Source organism: Rhipicephalus sanguineus, chromosome 10 (assembly GCF_013339695.2).
Source record: "Rhipicephalus sanguineus isolate Rsan-2018 chromosome 10, BIME_Rsan_1.4, whole genome shotgun sequence".
In the NCBI taxonomy this organism is placed as follows: domain Eukaryota; kingdom Metazoa; phylum Arthropoda; class Arachnida; order Ixodida; family Ixodidae; genus Rhipicephalus; species Rhipicephalus sanguineus.
Window position 1 is genome coordinate 22240719 of NC_051185.1, and position 25770 is coordinate 22266488.

Here is a 25770-nt window from a genome sequence, read left to right on the forward strand (position 1 = left end):
TACATTGCTATCGTATTTGATACTATGCCTTTCGGCGAAGTCGCGACGTTCTCTGTCATTGAGGAAATAACATGAAAACCTTGCAAAGTGAACTGAACTGGATACCTAACCGCTATAGGAGATTACAAGCGTTAGTATTTACTGTCGGGCTTGTGGTTTCTTGATGAAGATAAAACAGCGCTACAAGAGACTGACTCAGACGAACAGCACCGCAATCAATCAATCAATCAATCAATCAATCAATCAATCAATCAATCAACCAATCAATCAATCAATCAATCAATCAATCAATCAATCAATCAATCAATCAATCAATCAATCTTTATTTTCCCTTTTCGTGTATAACGACAAAACGGAAATACACCGCATGTGTGTGCTTGCTGCAGCGCAGTTGTTCATTGATGCTGAAGCGTCGTGGCTTTTTCAGTTTGCCGAGGCTGCTGTAGACTGTGTTCCCGTATTGTTTCGATTCGATGAGCTGACCCCGGTCACGTGATCACGCAGGCGACGGTAACGCTACTGGAGAATCTCGACGTCCTGATGAAGAAGACCCCCAAGACGGACATCAAGGCGGACGTTCTTCCGATGCTGTACAACTCGTTTGATTCTACCACCCCGCAGATACAGGTACGACGTTTACCCTAATCTCACTACTTCGAGTACGTTTCTGTAGCACAGGCATGACACCAATACGTTCAGGTAGCCAAGAGCTCGTAAGGCCGCCGTCACTGTGTTCGATTTTTAAAGGGGCCATGACATGGTCATCCAACAATTTGTGGTTTTCAGCGAAAATAGAAGCGCCGATTGTTCCTGCACATATAGGAAACATGGACTGTGAAATAAAATTTCAGTCAAAATAGGTCCTATAAGTCGTGGGCTATAAACTCCGCCCACCACCAGCAACCGCCATTTTGTCATGGCCTGTATGACGTCATGCGCTCCATGGAGTAGAGCCATCGTCTTCTATCAAAGTTTTAGCCGCTTCATATCGCTTAATTTCAATGCCAAGACGAACAAATATGAGATAGCTCGATCGCACGCGCAGCTGAGCACGGAACAAAATAGTTCGCCGGAATGCAGACACTCGCAGAGCAAGCAACTTGTTACGTCACGGCTCGCGAGTGCCCCAGCGTTGCCCGACTCTCAGGCCGCTTGCGTGTTTGTAAAAATATTCAATTATAAATTACGTGCTGGGCCGAATGCGCTAAAATTTCGCCACCTTCTTTGTGAAGGCACAAGGATTAACCAACATAACGCAGAGTATGATCGCAGTTTGGGTGTCATGGCCCCTTTAATTGAAAATGAGCAAATTGCCTATGCGTCGAGTGTTGTTCGCTAACCTTTCTCATACGAGATCAATACTGACCTGCTATTTGGCAGGGGAAGTATCAAGAACAAAAAAATACTACGCTTACGTATTTATGTATTCCACAACTTAGTCCACTCGTTTTTAGGAATAAGCTGATGAAACTGAGTGCGGGTGTGCGACTGCTTGCTTAGTTATGAGATTGGTTTTCTTACTGATTCTGTTTCTTACGTTTAAGAAATCACCAGTTCGATCAAAACATTTATTTGCCTCAGTCACACATCGCATAAGCTAATATAATTCGTGGATAAGTGAGAGTGTCTATATGCGTGCCTCACGTGCTTATATGTTATTATTGAATAAGGGTGTCATTTTCAATGATTTAGAGCACTAGCTACTCTACTACGGGAGGGCGGTCCCACGTTAGTAATGTCCAAAAGAGGATGCATTTGGAAAATGTACAAGATTTACAGTACTCGTACCGTACTATGGGAGAGTACGAAGCTGTCCCTGCATATTATGCATACAGTCGTGTAGGTTTAGAACAAATGGGTAATGATTTAGGCTACTATACGTACGCTATTATCGAACAGCAGTATAAGCCGTACCGGCATAACACGGTAATGCCTTCGACGCATTGTTCTAAACGTTACTGGGCGAATGCCACAACAGGCGCTGGCCTCAACGACAGCACTTCAGGACTTCATAAAGAAAACCTTATAAAAAGTGGCCTCCAAACGGCGCCAAGGTTTTCTCTTTTGCCAATGTAGAATTACGTTCGAGCATACGTGATTTCGAGTGAATTACGGCGTGATTGCGCAGCCATCCATTCTCAACGTGAAACTTTTTTTTTTCGTTCTCATGTAGAACGGCAGGTGGTTCTCGCTTTTCTCTTTGGAACGTGCCCCTGTGGAGTGCACTCGCATCAAGTGTAGAAGGCAACAAAAGAAATAAGACACCGCTGACGGAACAGTGTCTGAAGTGCCCCAAAAATTGCGACCATAACTGTCTGAATTGAATTTTTTTTTCTTTCTGAATAAAGTTTCTTCGTTGCCGTTCTTGAACACGCTTAAACCTAGTTTGTCGAGCGAAAGCTTGCTTTTGCTTGCTTTGGCTTCCGAACAGCCCCTTTTGTAGCCGCTGTAGCTGCAACTGCCACATCTCCTATTGCACCAGAAGACAACACACAAACGCTGCTCGGCGCCGCCGCAATGAACGCTCAGGAACTTGGATGCAGCCAGCGACTCACTGGGTAGCGGCATGAAAGACTGACCTCGAGGAGATGTTTGTTTTCGCGAACGCGCAGCACTAGCGTTTCGCTGAAGCTCTTTGGCCGGCGTCGCGACTGCACGCGGACTGCCTCGAACGAAGCATATGATCGGTGCGCCAGAGACGCTGGCATGACCTTGGCTGAGCTTGAAGGTCATATTCACGGAACCAGGCGCTTTCTGGGGTTGTACGTGGAGGGGTAGAGCTATCATCCTAAAAATTGAGACAGGGTCAACTCAGGTCGTTGTCTATGAACGTGTTCACTATCAATGCATTCAAGGGGAGAGACAGATTTGTTGTGCTAAAAAAGCTGAGAGGTTTGCCTGAATTAACACCACCTAGACTCTTGCTTAGGTGGTGTTGCCTGAGTCAACTTTCTGACCCACGACAGAATGTTGGGTAATAAGAAGGGGTGCAAAGAAAGAGGAAGGGAGAAAGTGTTTATTATGAGGATGACGGTGAAAACCTTTAATGGCCAAAGCCGCTTCAAGGCATCTTATCCAAACCACTCTCGTGCAAAAATTTCTTGGGGCTTTTGAGAATGCCAGGCTGATGACGAGAATCAGGCGAATGTCCCAACAGAACCTGTTCAGACTACTGTTGATCGGCAAACTACGTCGATATTTCATTTGCAGGCATTGAATAACGGCAATGGTGCTGTTATAACGGCGGATAGCCTACGTTTACCGATGCTAGCCAACATTAACCAACAGTTGCGCCACCTAACCAACACTAGCCTGCATTAACTATTACTAGCAGATTGCCTTGCAGCTGATGTTAGAAGTGCTCGCTAATGTGCGCTAACTATTGGCTAGCGCTGGTTAGTGCTAGCTACTCTTGGCCGATGTTAGCTAGTGTTGCCATCAAGGTAGTTAAACGAAATTAGTGGTGGTTAAAAATAATGCTAGTATTCCTCGCACGTGTGCCGCAGCATCAACACCGCGTGGGGGGTGGGGGGGGCGAAGGCTACAATCTTCGCCCCCCCCCAACCCCCACGTGATGGGAAATCCTGCGCACGCCTTTGCACATGTGCTTGCATTGCAGGCGCACTATGAACCGCACTTTTTAGATACACAAATAAAAATGACCTATTTCCAGCCTCTTTCGGCCACGCATCGATATCCGTCATCATCTGATGTGCGTGCGTTTCCTTCCTCGAAAAGTGTGCGCTCGCTACTTTCCTATCAAGAATGCTACGTCACGCCCCGTATCGCGCACGCCGTTCGTGATTCGGAAGCGCACAGGCACGCGGCGATAACGCAAGGAAAGGCGCACGCGATACATGACGGTTATGTTGCGTGCCAGAAAAAACCGGCCCAGATACGACTTTTCTTTTGCAGAGTGTAACAACAGCAGTTGTTTGTTGAATGCGATACTCCGTTTCATATATTAGGTCCAACGCTATGGAAGGTGGCGAGGCTTCTTGCAGCAGATGCGTTGGCACCAAGAGATAGTCGAATGATTTCTGCTACCGGTAATGTAATTATTTCTTTTTTAAACGGAATGATAAATGAAGATGCGCTGCGCCTTAGAAATAAGCAAGCCCAAATACTTATACTCTTGGCAGTGGATTGCTCTGGATCTTGAAGGAGCGTATGCTTGGGCATGTTGGTAATTCATGTGTCACTTTTTGAGCGCACAAAAGGACAAGGACGAAAAACGACGAGGACACAGCGCTGACTTCCAACATATGCTTTATTTTCTGCAGTGGTATATATATATATATATATATATATATATATATAAGGAATGAAGAAAGAAACTACGACTTTCGTTGGTTTGGCACTGTATATTTTCACTAACGTTTCGTCTGGTCCACCAGACGAAACGTTAGTGAAAATACATAGTGCCAAACCAATGAAATTTCTTATTCTATCGGGGTCCGCGTGATTCTTTTCCCACTACTATACATATATATATACACAACAGAAAGCAACACACGCAGGCGCATTGTACAGGAAGACTTCCTGTACAATGCGCTGTACAATGCGCAGGAGGATCGCTTAGAACCTCTCTGTTTTCTTATCAGGGCCTCCGCGATTAGTTCCGGTAGCGCGCAGGCGGAGCCAGTCGCGGAGGCCACGTTTACAACGACAAAATCCAAGCGCAAGAAGCGGCAACTTGCACATTTTGCTGACTGAAGTTCTTGCAGAGCCTCCCCAGCGTTGCAGCTGATGTATGAAATGGAGTATAGTGCTTGCCGAATGTTAGTAACAGCTTAGAATCTATTTTGCGAATCGACGATAGGGAATCCAAGCTCAAGTTTGGGCGCGACACTCGCGCGGCCGATAGGGAGCCCAAATCACCGGCCAGCCGGTCATCTAGGCTCCCTATCGGCCGCGCGAGCGTCGCGCCCATAGCTGAGCTTGGATTTCCCATCGTGAATTCGCAAAATAGATTCTAAGCTGTTACTAACATTCGACAAGCACTATACTCCATTTCATACATCAAAATGACCGGCCAGCCGGTCATGTAGGCTCCCAAGCGGCCGAGCTATGCGTTACTGGGGATAGACGCTGCAGGCGAAGGCGGTTTGTCGCCGGCTTTGGCAGCGGCGGTGGCAAGGACACGTGCGCGCATGCGCTCCTCATTCGGCCCGGAGCACTGCTAGTCAGCAATAGTTACATTGTGACGCACCACAGATGCAACCCGAAAGATCTGCGCGTGCGCGGGGGCGCAGTGTTGTGACGAAAGGAGACGCACTGAGAATACTGCCAGTTCGATAAGAGCAGTGGCGCCGCTCGACCTAGCTTTGAAAGCCTATACTCAATTGCTGGTAATGTTTATGTCTTATTTGTTTGCATGTTTAAACTCGATAAGGCACGCACAGAAACACGGATACCAACTATCCCAATTTGCCGTGCTACTGCTTATCTGTTCTCGTCCTTGTTTCCTTCCTCCTCTACACGTTGCTTTTCAGTGTGCAGCGATGCACGCGATAGCACAAATTGCCGACTATCTCGAAGAGAGCGCTGTGCGCAAAATGGTGCTGCCGAGGACGAAGCAAGCTTTCGAGAACAACTCCGGAATCAAGGTAAGCTTGCGTTTCTCAGACCGAGCATGAAATACTACGCCAGTGCTACCTCAAACCAACCTTTTACAGCGTTGTACGCAAGTCTTACTAACCAGTATTACAGCGAAGCCGTATATACCGAGACGAAACTGTTGTTGTTGTTGTCGTCGTTGTTGTTGTTGTTGTTGTTGTTGTTGTTGTTGTTCAGACACTTGGCGCAACCCACTTCGGGGGATAAGCCATGAATCGGACTGTGCCTTGCTTAAAGAATTAATTCCTTAGGCAGGCTGTCGTTTTTTTTCTTTGCTCTGAGCATGGCTCATAACCAATGCAGGGGATTGGCCGATTAGTGGGTGAATTTTTCTAATATTTTCTCTAGTGTCTCTTTCATAGAGGCAATAGTTATTATATTTATTTGAAGTAGCAATTTTTCGTAATGAAAAATGGAAAGCAGGCAGAATTAAGCTAGATATTCTTTTACTCTCACTAATGAATTCCTCAATGGTGAATAAAACGTCCCTGTGGATGTATTCCAGAGCAGTGGCCCCAAAATAAAGAATAACCGGTTCTGATACTTCCAGGCCCAGCTTTCGAAGAGGTGGTACTACTACACGTAGAAAACAGCGCTACGAGACGGGACAAAGAAAGGGCACAAACACGGCGCTGACTATCAACCAAATGTGCTTTTATTCCACCAGTCCGCATATTTATACATCACCATGACTAACGAAAGCATAACAAAAAACCAGAAAAAACCGGTCAGCCTGCGCAAAGGCAAGAAATTTTTTTTTTTTTTTAACTCGACAGAAATGCTATCTCCTTCGGAAGCAGTGAAATCGAGGGGAGGCTAACACATGCCTCGCCGCCTTCACAAATGTGATACGCTTCAGAAACAAGACGCGCACGTTCGTCATAGTACTTTGATAGGAAATTCGTATCTTTAAAAGATGGCTGGCAGCCGCATTCATTGCAATGAATGGATAGTTGACTGTCTTTTGCTTGTTTAGAGACCTTGTTCGCGTGCTCGCGCAAGCGGTCATTAGCACACCGGCCAGTTTGACCAACATAGTAACGCCCGCAGGAAAGAGGAATCTTGTACACAACAGAATCGCAACATTCAACAAACTTTTGCCGGTGCTTCTTACTACATCTTTCAGTCTTGGTTTCTCTGTTTACCTGCTGACACAGGCTACCAAGTTTATTTTTGGCAGAGAATAACAACCTTACCCCAGCCCTACTGACCACCTTTTTAAGATTATGTGCCACCTGGTGCACATACGGGATGACTGCAACTGGTTGCTGGGGGTGTGTCGGTGATTGCACAGCTGCTGAGACCCTGTTCTTAAAGCTAGAAAGGAGGCTTTCAGCGATGCTGGTCAATACAGTTTCCGGGAAACCTGCCAGCTTCAAACGTGCTAATTGACAAGAAAAACTCTCCTCAACCTGGTGGTCACAGGACCTCTCAAGCGCCGCCTTCATGCAGGCCCTGGCAATGCCGCGCTTCACAATCTTCGAGTGCGCGGACGAAAAAGGGAGAAGGCTCTTCTGCGACCTAGGCGCATAACCCCAACAAACATGGTCGTTTGAGAACAAGAGTTCCAAGTCTAAGAAGCGTAACCTATTGTCTAAGGGATGCTCAATGGTCAACTCAAGTGGGCTTAATTCCGTGAGGAATACGTCAAAAATTCCAGCAGCAAGCTGTACGTCAAGAGGGTTAGTGCAATAAAATACTAAAAAGTCGTCCACGTACCGCATCACCTTTACCACGCTAGTCTGTCTAAGTTTGCTGTCAAGATTACGGTCATAGCGGGCTAGTAAGATGTCGCTGAGGACAGGGGCGATGCATGAGCCAATGCAGACTCCTTTTCGCTGAATGAAAATCTTATCGTCAAAACTTATAAAAGTGGATTGCATGTAAAACTTTAAGAACTCTAAAAATTTGTCGACCGTGATTCCACAAGCATTCTGAAACTTAACAATACCGTATCCGTCAATGCAATTACTAACTTCGGCACACACATCATTCTGAGGCAACGAGTAGTATAAGTCCTTGATGTCGACTGAAAAGGCACGCACACCCACTGGGCATTCATCTCGGAGATAGGCAGAAACAGTACCTGGGCTCCTTATGAGGTAGGGGTCGTCGATGTCAAGTAGACACAAGAACCTTTGCAGGAACGCACCAACTTCTCGCTGCCAGGTACCGCGCTCGGAAACGATGGCCCGGAACGGGCAAAGTTCTTTGTGAGTCTTGGCGCTGAAAAAAGCTGAAAGGCTGGTTCCTTTGCAGGCCTTCACGGATGATGCCAGTTTGGCAAGTCCAGCCCTTTCGCACAGCTGAACTGCCCTAGTTTTCACTTTCGTGAGGACCACTCCTTTCGCTTCGTGGAAGTTGCTGTTAATGGCCACTTCTGCCTTTTCCTTGTACATGCCACGAGGCACCACGACGAATCCTCCCTCTTTATCAGACAGGAGCAGCTTCAGGCCGGCATCCCGAAGGACAGCAACCGCTGAGCGGAGCTTAACCGTATTGCCTTTCTTAACCCGCTGAGGCAGGCAGTCCACTCCTTCCCTGATGCACCGGTCAACTTCATCCGTCTTTGCTTTTCCAGCAGCTGTTCTGACGAGGCTGAGTAGTTCCGTCTTGTCCAAATCAGGGTGCTCACAGAACTTTGGCCCGAGTTTGAGAAGATCAGCCACGTTCTTCGGAACTGAGGCATCCCCGAGTACCTTGACATCTTTACCTTGCTCCGAATTCTGACGTTTGCTCCTAGGCAGTCGAACGACCAGGTTGCCCCAGAGGAAGTCAGCTGTCTGAGATGCCAAACGCAAGTCTCCTAAAAACCTCCTTTGGGCACTGGGTGAGGACATTTCACTGTAGTTCACAATCTGCAGGCAGTCCGTGAAGAAGCGAACCTGTCGGAATGCCTCTGATCGCAAAATGCGGCACATTCTTTTGACATGGCCTTCTGAAGGCATCAGAGTCCCGAAAAGAACTTTAAGAACTTTAAGAACAGCAAGGTAAAGATGTCAAGGTACTCGGGGATAAAGAGGGAGGATTCGTCGTGGTGCCTCGTGGCATGTACAAGGAAAAGGCAGAAGTGGCCATTAACAGCAACTTCCACGAAGCGAAAGGAGTGGTCCTCACGAAAGTGAAAACTAGGGCAGTTCAGCTGTGCGAAAGGGCTGGACTTGCCAAACTGGCATCATCCGTGAAGGCCTGCAAAGGAACCAGCCTTTCAGCTTTTTTCAGCGCCAAGACTCACAAAGAACTTTGCCCGTTCCGGGCCATCGTTTCCGAGCGCGGTACCTGGCAGCGAGAAGTTGGTGCGTTCCTGCAAAGGTTCTTGTGTCTACTTGACATCGACGACCCCTACCTCATAAGGAGCCCAGGTACTGTTTCTGCCTATCTCCGAGATGAATGCCCAGTGGGTGTGCGTGCCTTTTCAGTCGACATCAAGGACTTATACTACTCGTTGCCTCAGAATGATGTGTGTGCCGAAGTTAGTAATTGCATTGACGGATACGGTATTGTTAAGTTTCAGAATGCTTGTGGAATCACGGTCGACAAATTTTTAGAGTTCTTAAAGTTTTACATGCAATCCACTTTTATAAGTTTTGACGATAAGATTTTCATTCAGCGAAAAGGAGTCTGCATTGGCTCATGCATCGCCCCTGTCCTCAGCGACATCTTACTAGCCCGCTATGACCGTAATCTTGACAGCAAACTTAGACAGACTAGCGTGGTAAAGGTGATGCGGTACGTGGACGACTTTTTAGTATTTTATTGCACTAACCCTCTTGACGTACAGCTTGCTGCTGGAATTTTTGACGTATTCCTCACGGAATTAAGCCCACTTGAGTTGACCATTGAGCATCCCTTAGACAATAGGTTACGCTTCTTAGACTTGGAACTCTTGTTCTCAAACGACCATGTTTGTTGGGGTTATGCGCCTAGGTCGCAGAAGAGCCTTCTCCCTTTTTCGTCCGCGCACTCGAAGATTGTGAAGCGCGGCATTGCCAGGGCCTGCATGAAGGCGGCGCTTGAGAGGTCCTGTGACCACCAGGTTGAGGAGAGTTTTTCTTGTCAATTAGCACGTTTGAAGCTGGCAGGTTTCCCGGAAACTGTATTGACCAGCATCGCTGAAAGCCTCCTTTCTAGCTTTAAGAACAGGGTCTCAGCAGCTGTGCAATCACCGACACACCCCCAGCAACCAGTTGCAGTCATCCCGTATGTGCACCAGGTGGCACATAATCTTAAAAAGGTGGTCAGTAGGGCTGGGGTAAGGTTGTTATTCTCTGCCAAAAATAAACTTGGTAGCCTGTGTCAGCAGGTAAACAGAGAAACCAAGACTGAAAGATGTAGTAAGAAGCACCGGCAAAAGTTTGTTGAATGTTGCGATTCTGTTGTGTACAAGATTCCTCTTTCCTGCGGGCGTTACTATGTTGGTCAAACTGGCCGGTGTGCTAATGACCGCTTGCGCGAGCACGCGAACAAGGTCTCTAAACAAGCAAAAGACAGTCAACTATCCATTCATTGCAATGAATGCGGCTGCCAGCCATCTTTTAAAGATACGAATTTCCTATCAAAGTACTATGACGAACGTGCGCGTCTTGTTTCTGAAGCGTATCACATTTGTGAAGGCGGCGAGGCATGTGTTAGCCTCCCCTCGATTTCACTGCTTCCGAAGGAGATAGCATTTCTGTCGAGTTAAAAAAAAAAAATTTTCTTGCCTTTGCGCAGGCTGACCGGTTTTTTCTGGTTTTTTGTTATGCTTTCGTTAGTCATGGTGATGTATAAATATGCGGACTGGTGGAATAAAAGCACATTTGGTTGATAGTCAGCGCCGTGTTTGTGCCCTTTCTTTGTCCCGTCTCGTAGCGCTGTTTTCTACGTGAAGTCATGCACCAACCAGCCCAAATCCGTACCCTACTGTGGTACTACTATTTTTTTACTCAATACCACCGAAATTGTACTAGCTCCACCACCCACAACTTCCCCAATAATAATGAAGAATAATAAAGAAAGAACCCAAACAATGATCTAAATGTGAAGCGCGCTGTGTAATGGGAGGCTGTGGTTTAATTTTGAACGCTTGTGGTTCGATAAGGCGCGCCTAAAAATTGAGGGCGCGAGCGTAGGTCTATTTCTGCTCCTAAATGCGGCCGCTGCGGTTGAGACTGAAGCCGGAACCTCAAGCGCCTCGTCGCAAAGCCGTAGCCGCAGGACTGTCACGTTGGGTTGATCGTTGATTGATGGTATTCTCGCGTAGAAGCGTATTTAAGTTTCTAAATAAATATATTTCGACAGTTAGCGTATGCGCCTGGTAAATTTGGCAGACAGGCGTTACGAAAAAACATCCTTGTGAATTCAGCACCTGCTTCGCAAACTATAACTTAAAACTTCGCAGCCCTCTCCTAGTCGAATGTTTAATAATCTCAGTAGCCTTCTTATTGATCACATGCGCTCCGCCCCAGAACGTAATCAACATTTCAGCTTTTCGGGCTGGAGTAGGGATAATTGAATTCCTGTTTTATGGACCAGCGGGCATTGGTAGAAGCGGTAATCAAAGAAAAATGTATCTAATATAGGATTGTGTGTTATTCAGCGGACAAAAACGGTATGCTCATGTGTCATTAGCGCTAGCAAAGATGACAGATATACTTAAATATAGGCGGCCGCGCCCGGCAATCGAATGAATGGGAAAGTGGCGCCATCTGGTGTTGGCACTCGTCAACCTCTTCACAGCGGCCCGAATGGGAACTCCTGGATGAAGATGTGATTGTAATTTAACCAACTTAATGAAACACGCATTAATGGTGAAAATTTTTTTTTAGAATGCTTCATAGCCTTGTGCCGAACGCCGCAGGAATGTTAGTCTGTTGTCATTTGTCGAAACACAATCAAATTAATCTGGCTAGCTGAAAAAATTTGCCTGAAACTTATAAAAGAAGCTCCGTCCACTGACAGTGCGCGTTACGTTTAGAAGGGTAACGTATTCGGCAAGTTGCTTTGTCATGTAACTTAGTTGCGCGCGCACCCGCCGCGATGGTCTCGTGGTTACGGTGCTCGACTGCTGACCCGAAAGTCGCGGGATCGAATTCCGGCCGCGGCGGCAACATTTTCAATGTAGGCGAAATGCTTGAGGCCCATGTGCTCAGATTTTAGGAAAGAACCCCAGGAGGGATAAATTTCCGGAAGCCTCCACTACGGCGTCCCTCATAATCATATCGTGGCTTTGGGACGTAAAACCTCAAGAATAATTATTTGAATGTCTCGTGTTATCTCTTTGAAAATATATCCGATGAGCCTCCCAGCACACCGGTAATATCTGTCCCGTGTTTATCGAAGTAAACGTTTTGCGCCACACTCTCAAATAAGCGAGAACTTGACACGACAGTTTTGATGAGATGATGACGCAAGAATCGTCCGGATTAGCTTTCTCGGTACAACTTGTTAAAGAATAACAAGCACTCGACAACCTTTTCTGGATAAGGGCAAGGTATTTGCGTAACACGTGTAACTGAACGCCGTTTCGAAAACATGTTTACAAGTACCGGGAACGATTATTTTTGGTCGCGAACGTGAGCTGAAAACCGGATATATATGATCGTTTAACTAAACCGTCGTTGACTTACGCGACCGTTCTTTTATTTACCACTCGCTGCACTTATATACATCCAACGAATACGCACAATCCCTATCTATAATTCTCAAAAAGACGAGTTTCCGTCACGGAAGTTACTTTCCGGGATTACAGACGTATTGCGTAATCGTTAATTCCGAGGTACGACCAGAAACGTGTTGGTTAGCGAAGTTTAGGCCCTCCTTTGGGATAAAAGAGCAAGAAGAATCAAGAATAAATAATGTGTGCATAACGTTTAATACCTCGCGACGAGGGCGGAAAATTCATCTGCGGTCGCTTCAAGAGCTTCGGTGTAATCACATTTCGTAACGCAGCGCCTTTACGTAAATGGAGAGATACAGTGGCACCCACGCATGAAAGGCTACGTACGCCTTTTAAACCAGGAAGACAAGTAAATTTTCTATAGTTTTTTTTGTTTTTGCAAGCGAACATTTCCTTGTTTATTTCTGGTGCGCTTGGATACTGCGACATCGCTTCGTTACGTAAGGAAAATTCTTTAGCGACGGTTGCGCAAGCGGGGCCGCTTCAAAAGGATAACATCAGCTCAACGGTGGTTACTTGACGCCACCCATGAGGTTCAAGAGGAAAAGCTCACGGTATAAACTTTGAAAGCTTCGGCCTTTCGTGATGGTGCAGAGCTGAGAGGATTATGTATGGCACTCCCTCAGACGTGCCTGTGTGGGCTGGATCGAAGAGCAATTTTGCAAGATGAAATTTAATGATCGGCAACGTCGGGCTTTCACTTGCGTAAGCACGAATGTGTAATTAAAACCAAGGAAATGTGAGATTAAAGCAATTGTGAGCTGTTATTGAAAGTCCCAAGCTCAGTAATGTGAAAGAGAATGTACCTTGGTTCTGTTTGATTACTCTCGACCTTTGGATTGTCCACTTTCCCAGACTTGAAATTCGTAGTATGGCCTCTGTGTTTCGACGACAAACACTGTGGCAGCAATAACATATCAAATATGAACTTGCCTAAGCTGTCGCACACCATCCTGAAGCATTCATTTCAACTTTCACCGATTTCCTTTTTATGTAAGGAAGATCAGTTATTAGTATATATATTTTTTTAATGTATCGCCATTGATGAGCTCGAGTGCTCACCCGAAGGTCGCGGTATCGAATTGCGCTCGCGGCGTCCGCATTTCGATGGAGGCCAATAGTTAGTCCCGTGCACCTACTTAGATTTAGGTGCACGTCAAAAGACCCCGGGTGGTCGCGAAATTACCGGAGCGCTCCACTATGGGGTCCCTAGTAATCATGTCGTGGTTTCGGGACGAAAAACCCCAACAATTCTTATTATTGTCGTTTATTTATCATTCTAACCAAAAGGACAGTGGAAAGACCGCTTCGTCTTCTCAGAGTAGATATCCATGTTACCAACTTGCTGTCTCCGGTGGCCTCAATCGTCACCCTGGCACACGGATTTAGAGTTCAGCGGTGCCATCCATAAAGAACTTTTAGGGGCGAAGCTCCTTAAGGCGGCACCCGTTCGTCCCTCGTAGTCGTCGTCGTAGTCGTAGTGCGTAACCAGTCTTACGCTTTGACCTCCAAGGTGGTGCCGGTGGGAGATTTTTCCTGTGCGTTGTTGAACAATAAAAAATTCGCAGCGTGCGCGTTAACTAAAAGCCGAATTCTTCTGTCTCTCATTCCCCATTAGCAGCCATTGGCATGTTCCAGTAGGAAACGTTAGTAGAAGTAGAAGTGTAAGTGTTAGCTAAAAGCCGACTTCTTCTGTCTCTTATTCCCATTAGCAGCCATTGTTTACCTCCAAGGTAGTGCCTAGTGAGATTTCTCCTGTGCGTGATTAAACAATAAAAATTTTGTTCAAAACGCCGTTGATTGATGAAATAAACCAACGAAAGACGCCAGATGTTTTGTAAAAGCAAAACGAAAGAACGCCAGATGTTTCTAAAGCAAAACGAAAAGACGCCAGCTGCTTAACGAAAGACGCCAGATGTTTTCTAAAGCAATGGTTTTCTAAACAATGAAAATTCACAGCGTACATGTAAAATTAAAGTGAGCTGCAAGTCGTCATAACTCATCGAACCTTTAGTATAAACGCGCCCGATCTCACGTCGGTGATGATGTACTGGGCAGAATTCACGGAAGATTCACGGTTTACCGATGAACCTCCGCAGCTTCGCCCACTCATCATCATTCACTCCGTGGATATGCTGTGATTTTTTTAGAGGTTCTTGAAGGAATGAACTCCAACTTCCAGTACACTGAAGTTTGTTTTTGTTCTGCCTACCAAAGTACAGCTATTTTGCTTCATTTTAATGGCTTCCATTATTCTTTTCTACGCATAAATCCGTTCTCCATAACTTTTTTATATCTTGATCCTAAGGCACTTACATTCAAGGTTTCTTTTACAATTTGATCATTATTGTGTGATGTTTCAATCTGAACTATCGTGCCTTTGTCCATATAAATTGTGTTTCGGCTAACTTGCGCCTAGTATTAAAAAATAAACATGTGCTACGCGTGTCGAATTGATCCAGTATTGTGCAGAGTCATACACAGGCACGCTATGAATATCTTCCCTATTCGCCAATCTAGGGTAATTAACAAAGATTACTTAATTATATCTTAATTAGTAGCTCTAGTGAAAGATCTTGAATACAAAAGTTGTAGCACCTGTTCATAAATGTTAGGATACTTCGTCTGTGCTAAAATAACTGCCAGTCCGCCAAGCTGGGTTGTACATGTATCTCCGCATCGCAGGTGCAGGCAAACGCTCTGACCTGCATCGAAAAGATCATCGACAAGCTCGAGAAGACAGACATCTTAGATGAAGTCCTGCCCATGTTGGGAAAGGCCAAGCTCCAGGACCCGGCGATACTCATGCCGGTTGTCCGTAAGTACAACCAGGCTATCTAAGTTCCAGTCCTATTAACGCATGGGCCAACATTTACTGCTGCAGAGATGGTGGTTACGAACGTAGTTAGGTGGCTTGTCAGAAGTCTTGACTCTTGCAGATAAAACTGGAAACATTGACGAGTTGTTGATAGCAAGCCAGTAACATAAATACAATCATGAACAATATGAGATGGAACACTGAAATTACCTTTAAAGGCCACGGTGGCTAAACGCAGTTTGCAAGCGCAAAAGTGTTCATATCGCTAAATGCGCAAGGGGAAAGGCGTTTCCTGCAATTCAGTGCGTCACATTCATATCGCTACATTTCGGTGTTCGGTGTTCCATCTCATATTTCTCACATGGGATTAGCAGCTTGAATATACAGGCAAGATGCAGAGTGAAATTGGCTTCACATTGAAGACAGTGCATACTTTAAGATTGAATAGTTTTCATACACAAAACGTGGATTACAAGGCCTCAGCAGAAGCACAGCAGAAAATTCACACTAACGAGGTTCGTGATACTACATGGCACCCCAATTCGAAGAGGATGCTCTTGAATAAAATTCATTGATTTGCTTTGAAAAGTACCGTTCACAGCGCCACGTTCCGCGTGTTAAGTCCTTCCTAGTGTTTTCCATGAACTCAGCGTTGCTTGTACCTAAAGAAATGCACAAGAATACTTTGTTTTTACTTTTTCTACAGTGGAATAAGTTCGTACAGCAACAACGAGGTTTCCTAGTGGCGTAGAAAGGGCGTGTGTGTAAATGTAATTTTTTTATGGAGATGGCTTCCGCACTTAATAGAAAAACACGACACAATACGAGGACAGAAAATTCTGATGTTTTGTCCTATTTTGGGACACAGCACGCTGTTGTTTCCTTAAGCTCTGTGGGGGGTCTGTCGTATTAGCAGGCTCTCGTAGTGCTACAACAAATTTTTCTCGCTATGCCAGCGACGTTTCAATTGTGACAATTTGGTACGTGTTCTTACGACACACCTTATTGCAGTACTGCAAGCATTTGCTGTATTCAGTTCTCTGTTTTAACTACACCTACGCGACAGAGGATGTCTTTTGCATGACAGAAAAGTCTGTCGTCTGATCAGGAATCTTTAGTATCTACAGAAAAATCTTGTTATAGTGAGCAATTTCTGTTGTCCCGATAGGAAATTATGTTGCCATGTTCAATTAGAAACTGTCCTTACTACAGAATGCTCGACTCAAACAAGCGTCTGCCTCCGCTTGTGCGCACAGTGATTGAGTCTGATTGGGCGTGTATTTGTATCCGCAGGGATCTACAAGCACATGCTGAGCGACAAGCGATACGGACTAACGGTCAACCTTCTCGCCACCAAAGTGATGCCAGCCCTTATACCCGTCGTAGTCAGTCCAGCCCTGAAGCTAGATCAGGTGAGAAGTGACGTCACTGCTTGATGCTCCCATCTGGCCCCCGATCATGGCGACTTGATACCTTGTGGTGCAAACGCCAGTTATAAACCAAAGAGTCTTGCGAAAATCCCGGATAATATTCCTACAGCTTGGTGGTTTTTAATCTTATTTGCAGTTCACGAGTCTTATAGAATTACTCCAAGAAATGCTCGAACACGTCTCTAAAAGCCAGCGAAACAAGCTCAAGTTGGAAAAGCTGTCGATACCTTCGACGGACATGTGAGTATACATTCAGGCTAGTTTTTGTCGGTTCCTTTAAGATTGAGCGTTGAAAGATGAAAGTAACTAGTGCAGTCTGCAAAAAAATATGCCGACGACTACATAACCTAACCAGCAGAGAATGTCGTCAAGATTTCACTGTCTAGCCTTGACAGCTGACCTGACCTTATCACTTATATGATCCCGATGGCGATTGAGTACACTTATAGAAGGCTTTAAGTTGAGTGCGCTGTCGAATATAATGCTTGTATTTCTCAACAGCTTGTGCGTAAAGATAAAGAGATGTCTGTCTATTACATGCCATTGTATTTGGCATTACCCAATGGACCTTTTCAACACCTTATGTTCGCTGCCTTGCTACGCTCCGCAGACACTGTGTACCTGTGGAAATGTGGAACCACGTACGCAAGTTCCCTTGCCAGCTTATGCACATTGAATTCAGATAAAACCTGTTGCGGTTTTCAACGAGCGTCCAATCGATTCTCCTTGTTTCTCGTTCCTGTACAAAGAATTATTTCTGAGACGACATTGCAAAAGGACAACATCTATACGGACAAGCTTGGCGCTATTGCCCCCACCTACGGACCCCTAGTACAACACCACGAAGGGTTTGCGAAACACTTAGCAGTAATTGATACCTGAAGATATATTAAGAGATACTAAATTGGCATATTTTTATTCGACAGTAAATTATTCGAAACAACTTCTCCGCGACTCCGAGCACCTCTGAAATCATGACCACTTGAATAAAGCGTGATGCGCATTTGTGATAGGTCATTTCTCTTGCTTTAACCGGAAGATAGACGGATGTTCACGTCAACATGGAGGCTTGAAGTCACAAAAATCAGTGGAAAAAAAAGGAAGATCGCTAATGCCAACGTTTCGACAAAAGGACTTGTCTTCATCAGCGCGAAGCCGTCCCCTTAGTCGAAACGTCTCCAGCGATATTCCTCGTTCGACAACGTCTTAGCAACACGGCAGATGGTCACTTAGATGAAATAAAGGCGTTAGAACACAGAAATGTGCGTATGAAGCAGAGCTTGCAGGGTATTCGGTGCTACGCGGGGCAGCTAACTTGCAGTGATGTCGAAAAGGTCCACTAACAACCTTCAGAGAATCTCGCTAGGAGATGAGAAGCCTTGCACACTTTGTTAGCGGATGTTGTTTTTGAAGGACTAATCCATTCGAGAACTTGGCAATAGCTGCGATAACAGAAAAAAATTGAAACCAACGAAGAGAGAACTGTGCACAGATGCTGCAACGTAGTTGTTTCTTCCCAAAAAACAGTGAAGCGACGCCGGACGAGGCACAACAACACCGGGTCGTGAGTCCGCCGGATAGGTGTGTACCGATAAGTCTAGTTGCGCGGGCGCCCGCCGAGCCCAGTAGACGGCCTTTGCCATGCCCAGCCCGAACCTCCCAACGCTCGCTCTTGTAGCCTGATCGCGCCTCCCCCAGGAACGCGCTTTTCCCCAAACGCGGCTTCCATGTGCTGCCGGACGTTTGCAGTAGAACGCCTCTTTGTTGCATCGCTCTGCATTTAGCGTGGCTTACGAACATAGGCCACGCGCTGCTGGACGGGCATGTGGTGCCAGTTTCATCGCGGGTTGCGAAAGCAGTATGTGTAGTCCTTTTCACTTTCAATATGAAGTTCAATCAGAGTGATCGGCCATATCTGCCACTACAAACTTAAGCTTTGTGTTGAACGTTCATTTCTTCATCTGTTACACGTTCCTATCCTTGGGGACAGCAGGAGTGCAAGAAGCGAAAGGTGAAAGTACGAAGTGTGATTCGCAAAACGTGATAGCCTGGCGCGTTTTGAATTTCACAACTGGGCTCTTTATTACAAATCAACTTTGCTATTCCAGTCATTCACATGCATTGCGGTGCCATTACTTCCGATAGGTCATAGCATATTAGGAACAAGCGTAACATTCGTATAGTTTGATAATTGCCGAATGTAATATTTCGCCTAGTGATAAACCCATTCGTAATGTCAAGTTTCCAGCAGATGAGTTCCATCGAGAAATCTTTGCTCGTGGTGATGAACACGACGAATATTTTGCTTCACTAATTCTAAAATCCAACTGAGCACCCATTTCTCATCTGATATTTGCGCTAAGTGTGCACTTATCAGAAGTCTCAAAACAACATTTCTTACCTACGAAGTGGAAGCCTCTCAAACACACTGCTCTCGCAATTCTCGTCGATACTGGCACGCCTTTTGTTACACTCTTTAAGTTGGTTAGACGGTAAAAACAACCTCAAGAAGTCGCGTCACATAGTTATAATTGAAGCATCTCGCCCCTGCATGATTCCCTTTGCACAGATCACACGATCGGCGAATACCAGAACAAAGACAGCTTTTATTTCCATTTCTGCCTTAAATTGCGGTTTTGGACTGAAGGTAATTGTCAGGATTAGATTTATTTACTCAAAAACGAGGTTTAGTTCACCATACTGCCATGCTTTTCAAGGGTAAAGTCATTATTCTAAAGGATATCATTGTACGTTAAGGCCATTCAGGTGGCCAATATGCTCTTTCCAATCGAAATGGGATGAGACAATTCTCGCAAGGAGGAAGATAGAATACGGTGATCGGAATCGGGATAACGCGAACTCATGCGGTCATCAGATACTGATAAGCATTGTCGGATACTACTAGTTCGACACCCCGGATTGCTGGATGTCTTACGGCACGAACAATGTAAACCAAGAACTTTGTGTTTCTTGTTTCATTGCTGACAGTTGGTGGAACTCCTCTGTGAGCAACAATGTGTACGGTATTGCAAAATTTTCGTTTTATTTTTTAAGTTAAGCAACGCCGAGGCACTAACACAGCACCACAGCCAATACTTACCGTAGAGTCCTCCACATCTATATCCATAGCATGGCACGAAATAAGCACAGATACGCTACCACAGTGCATGTAGAGCCCCCGATTCCCCAACAAATGCGCCACGCATCATGCCACGCGGTCACATGTGTTGTCACTACACTGCACCAGAACAGTCTTCACATTCTAGCACCACTTCAGCAGTGACTAGGTTCACTTTGCGTCAGCGCAACTTATAATTACTCTGGCAGTTACAGAGTAGGTGTGAAAGTGCACCCAAATGCGGTTTCATACTAACCCGTGTAGCACTTCGGTAGGGATCATACCCACAGCTACAGTTCCAGTTTAAGACATGTTAACTTCACACGTGACTGATCGCAATGCTGTTTTCGCGATTGATTGATTTTTTTAGCATGGCCATGTTAGATTCGCTTGCATTTTGCCGCCATCTTGGTGAAGAGGCGGAAGCATCCGCAAGGGCCCCACGCTATGTGCTGAATTCATAGAACTGCACGTGCTTCTGTGGCCGCAATAGACGCGAGCTACGCCTGCATCTTGATGCATTTCCGCTTAGCCCATAGTCTGACTTGCTTTAACAAAGCTTGCTTCCGGCTCAACTTTCAAAGAATTTTCAGTGCTTCTTGAGTGAAAACGTTTGCCTTCCAGACTCTCTACGCTCCTGCATTTGATACATGGGTGGCGTACGCAAAAGCAAAAAGCAAAGAAAATATATTTCGAAACATTTTTTTTTTCACGAGTTCGCGTGTCGATGAGAGAGGGAAAGCTCTTTAATGAGGAACAAAGAATTCTGCCGGCGTATATATATGCACCTACACGCTACTCTGTATAGGGAAAGCGGATTGAGGACAGAAAAACCCTGGGAGGAGGAGGAGGGCAGAAAAAGAAAAGGATAAAAGGAAGAAAATACTGCGATCGTGGTGTGCGCATGTCACAACGTAATGGTTGTGATGCAAGAAACAATGGAACATATTTTTGTTAGATTGCCAGGCATACAAAGAAGAAAGAACTCGTCTCCAAAGTAGAATATGCTGAACTTCCCGAACACAGCTAGACCTTGGGAAAATACTTCGACCTATCCCTTCTCCTCAGCAACGTAAAATCTTAAAATTTCTTTTCATGTTCCTCGAGCACATTAACCTAATTGATAAACGGTAACGTAAATTACGCATATCGATGACAGTCGTACTCAGTCTACACCGCCTTTTGAGGATTAACCGTGAGTTAAACTAAATAACTGTTATCAGAATCAGGTACACCGTTCATTATCTAGGTGCTTATTTCGACAATTTTTATTGGTATGTCAATAGATATGGAATCGTTCAGAATCAAGCGAATGATAATCCAAGCCTAAAATTTGATTTTTTTTTTCGTGCTGTAACGACATTGTTTCTTTCTCGCACAAACGTAATTGTCGTAAACATTGTTTCAACAGTGGCAAGCACGCATTTATGGCAAATGTGCAACGGAAAAAACATCTGTCTACGCGAAACATTCGTGATATATTCACTATCTGCAGAAGCTGTATCTCAGTATTTAAAAACGTCATCGTCAGCGCCGCCATGTAAGTGCGACGATGATACTTGTGCAAATTGTCAAATATATTGTGAATTTTTCAGCAAGAAGTAACGGGAACGAACATTTATGATCACATAGTACCTTTAGAGTTAAACGACGGTATCATAGCCCTGATGTGCTATCTCTTTATTGAACTGGGCAGAAAATTAATGTTCGAATGCGAACGGTGAACAATACCGAGCAGAGAGTTCAAATTAAAGGGGTCATGAACCACTTTTCCAAGTAATGATCTAATGGCCTCAATATCGGAGTGTACTGCCTCCCGAATCGATTGCCGCAAAAATGTCTCGAATCCGTCAAGAATCAGCGGAGTTACGGGGGTTTGGCGCACGCTCCCAGCGCTTTCTCTCTTTTCTCGTGCCGGCGAGCGCACTGGAAGCTAGACAGGGAGGGATGGCATGGGGGAAAGAAGTTACGCCAGCGCGCGTCATGAAACGCGATCGCTCTCCCGCTGTGATTCGCTTGCGCGAGTGCGGATACCGTGTACTAGGAGTGCGGCGCCGGCAAGTGGCGGCACCCCGCGGCCAGAAGCGCATCTGATCCGAACGCCGCTCTCGATTTACGTCGGCTATCGGCCAATAAGCATGCTATGTCTCTTGCGACGTACAGCGGACAGACGCCCCGCCCACCGACGAGAGTGAGAACCGGCCTCTGTTTGAAAAGAGGGTGCCTGGGGAAACGGCAACATCGCGCTCCGCTTGTGGCCATTACGCGGCGCGCACGACTGTAATATTTGGCAGAGCAGTTCATAGCCGTGTCAGCTTTCCGCAGGATGTGTTTTTTCAATCAGCCCAAGGGGTGCTTCATGACCCCTTTAATGTTTGGAATCGACTGATCGAAATTCGATGTGCTGTAGACGATAGATGAACGGGAATATATAGGTGTTTCAGACAGACTGCCCGACGTTTCGATCGGTGGACCTATTTTTGTCGCAGGTGCCCTGCAATCCTTGGCGTGTTAGTATTTCACTGATGGCAAATGCCAACAGCGACACCACGCGACGTCACTTCAAGGACTAACCCTGTTAACACTACATGCCAAGGATCATAGGCGTCCTCAGGGTTCTCTATAAGGGGGGGGGGGGTCAAGTTTTATGGCAGCGCAATAATTCGCGATGTGTGCAACACGCAAAATGAAAGCGCAAGCGATGACGTGCTACAACCCCCCCCCCCCCCCCACCGCCCTCGTCGTACGGCTTTGCCAAAACATGAATGACAAGGCGCCTTTGGCAAAGACGTGTCCACTTTTCGAAAGGTGGGCCAGCCTTTCTGAAGCTTGTACATCATTCATAGCACACCAAACTAAAAGGTGACCCAGAAAGATGTGGCATCGTAACGGGACGCTCTACGGAAGTCAGACCTCCACATGAAGTTACGCACCACGGTAGTTGCCTTATACAAGGCAATGGGTAGATGCACGCTAAGCACATCTCGCGAGGCCACCTCCTGTTGTTGAGTGGTGTACACAGGTGTGAGAGAAAGACATTGGCCCTGCCCCCGTCCACAGGCTGCCCGTGCAGACGCCCTACAACATGGAGCAGCCAACAGGTTACCCTCACCGCCCACCTTCACTCCGCCTAGAGTCCCGACGGACGTCCATCAGCATGGACGACGTCGTCCGCAGGACCTGCAGTTCAGGTGAGTCACACACCAGGCGTGAATTTCTTAACGAACTTCTGCGACTTTAAGCGTATCTATCTATCTATCTATCTATCTATCTATCTATCTATCTATCTATCTATCTATCTATCTATCTATCTATCTATCTATCTATCTATCTATCTATCTATCTATCTATCTATCTATCTATCTATCTATCTATCTATCTATCTATCTATCTATCTATCTATCTATCTATCTATCTATCTATCTATCTATCTATCTATCTATCTATCCGCCTACGACTTTGCGCTCTCCTGGCCGTTTCGTCAATGGGATGTATACCAAAATTGGTATGTCATAACATGACTGTATGGCCAACATAAATCACTGTTCATAACATGAAATTCATGATATCCATGTCATGAACGGCATGCTTGACATGCCATGGTCTCGGTGCTCTTGCGGCCGTTTCGTTAACTTGATATATACCAACATTAGCATGGTCGGACAAGATTGTATGACGAACATAAGTGACCGGTCCTAACGTGCAAATCATGATACGCGTATCATGTACAGCATGATATACATGGCCTCCGGGCGCTCGCGGATGTTTAATTAAATGGATATGTACCAAAATTGGTATGACGAGGCATTTCTGTACGACGACCATAAATGACAGGTGGTAACATGACAATCATGACATGCATGTCATGTACAGCGTAATTTACATGACACGCTCATGATGTGTTCGCGGCCGGTTGGCGAGCTAGGTATACACCGATATTGTTATTGCGCGACGTGACTCTATGAAGAACGTGAATAAAAGGTGGTACCATGCAAATCACATGATTTGTTCGTGCTGCCAGGAACTGGACGACTTGAAACTGGCAGCGCGAACAAGCCATGTGTTCGCACCAACTAGCCCCCATAGAATCTTTACTTGCATGCAAATCACGATATGCATGTCTTGTAGGGCATGATTTACATGCCACGCTCATCTCACGCTCACGGCAGTTTCCCTAGCTTGATATACACCAAAACTACTATTGCGTGACGTGCCCGTATGGGGAACATAAATGACAGGTCCTAACACGCAAATCATAAGATGCATGTCATGTACGGCATGATTTACATGGCACTTTTTTGGTGCGCTTCCGGCCATTTTGTTAACTGGATATACACCAAAATTGGTATGGCATGATATGGGTGCGTGGCGAACATAAATGACAGGTCATACATTGTACATACCAGACTATACGTTTCTTTATATAAAAGATTCTACATGCATACATGCATGACAAACATGGGATATATAGTGAACTAGATGTCGTGACATGAATCACTTCATTTTCCTCAAAGAGAAACAAGCCGATATATGCAGCTTTCTGCTAGCTGCTTCGCATTACATCTATTCCCACAGTGCGTGGGGTCTGCCGGAGTTTCGTGAGGACAGAGATATAGCAAATGATAAACGAACGTGTGGGAGATTAAGCGGGACTGAGCCCCAGAAGAAACATTTTAGTGTGCACGAGCCCAGAAACATTCAAATGCCACGTGAACGGTGAACAAAGAAGGAACGTGGCTTTGCTACAGCTGAACGGTGGCGCCATCTCTCGCTGTTTTGTCAAAACGCGCTTCTCGCTACGTTTTGCCCCCCATGAGGATAGAGGGCGCAAGCGTACATTCCTGGATAGAGTGCCTCGATGGGCGGTGCGGGAATCAAGGCACCCCATTCCTGGATCTTGTCGCTGAGGGCGTGAATTTCGCTCATTTATTCCGAACGGAGCGAAAAGTGATACTCAAACCAAGGGCGTAACCATAAATCTTTTCCGGGGTTGACTGACGTTTATGTTTGTTCGTACGTGTGTTTCTGTGCGTGTGTATATACATTTGAAAAATTGAAAAAATTCGGGGAGATGTCAATTCCTGTTAATTCTTGCCCCTTAAAATAAAAACTCCTTTTTTAACGATAGGAGGAACAAGAAAAATTGCTTACAATATATGACTCTCATAGTTCCTTGATAATAATACGTTAACAAGTGGACCTCGGCTGCATCCCTCGAAAGAGTTCTGGTGCACTGCCACTGTACGAATGCAGTACGAGCAACATATTGATTCATGCGCAGCTTCGTCGTCGCCAGACTCGAACCTGCTGCGCGTTCAGGCCACGCTCCCTGGGCGGAGGCACTCGGACAACACGATCCAGCCCCCGAGGATCCTGGTGGCCCCCTGTTCGCCCGAGGGCACCGTCAGCTATACCCCGGGGGGCCTCCCCGTTCGCAGGCATTCCAGTGTCGGGACGCAGGACTCGCGTTTTTCGGGATTCTTCAGTTCGCCCAAGATGGTACGCCTTCTAGACTTGTTATCGACCTTTCACACTCTCCGCCACATGTGCTACACCACGCCTTAGGTTAGGTTATACTGACGTAGCTAGAATAAGTTCACCACCACAAATCGACAGTGCAGGAACAGTATACTCAAACAAAAAAGGGAAAAGGCGTCATCCACCCTTTTGTAGCATTAAGCTAACACAAAAGAAGTACAATCGTACTCCAATCCTCCCTTTCCTCGTGGGACGCCCTCTTCGGGCAACAAGCTCGGATGACCAGCTGTGGCTGGTAGACCGGAGCTGCCTAGAAATGTCGGCCAGGGAGCTCCCGGATGTCTGCGAGCCCAACCGCATTTACCTAGATTGCTTTAAATAAAGTTGTGTTCATCTATCCATCCCCTGAAGAAAGGTTTTCAAGTCGGCTGAACAGTCATGTTGTTCCACGGTTCAAACCCGGAACCGACACCTCTTTTGGTCATTCATTTTACAGAGATAATTAGCCGTTCTCGCTAATGTCTAATAGTAAACGAAACAACTTCATTATAGTGACGCGCCGATTAGACATCACAAGGCCTCATTTGTAGGAAAATTTTACGAAACATTCTTTCTAGAATGAGTGCTTTTTCAACACTTTGCGTGAAAA

At 45.8% G+C, this 25770-nt stretch overlaps 1 protein-coding gene across 1 annotated transcript in view; it reads left to right on the forward strand.

The window, feature by feature from the left end:
• Positions 1-25770, forward strand: part of LOC119407234 (SCY1-like protein 2) — a 396104-nt gene that overhangs the window by 359320 nt on the left and 11014 nt on the right. The window contains exons 14-21 of the mRNA XM_037674113.2: positions 505-627; positions 5496-5609; positions 14963-15095; positions 16389-16507; positions 16662-16765; positions 18053-18106; positions 22704-22834; positions 24925-25142. Coding sequence (XP_037530041.1) covers positions 505-627; positions 5496-5609; positions 14963-15095; positions 16389-16507; positions 16662-16765; positions 18053-18106; positions 22704-22834; positions 24925-25142 — 996 coding nt within the window. The remainder of the gene's footprint in view (positions 1-504; positions 628-5495; positions 5610-14962; positions 15096-16388; positions 16508-16661; positions 16766-18052; positions 18107-22703; positions 22835-24924; positions 25143-25770) is intronic.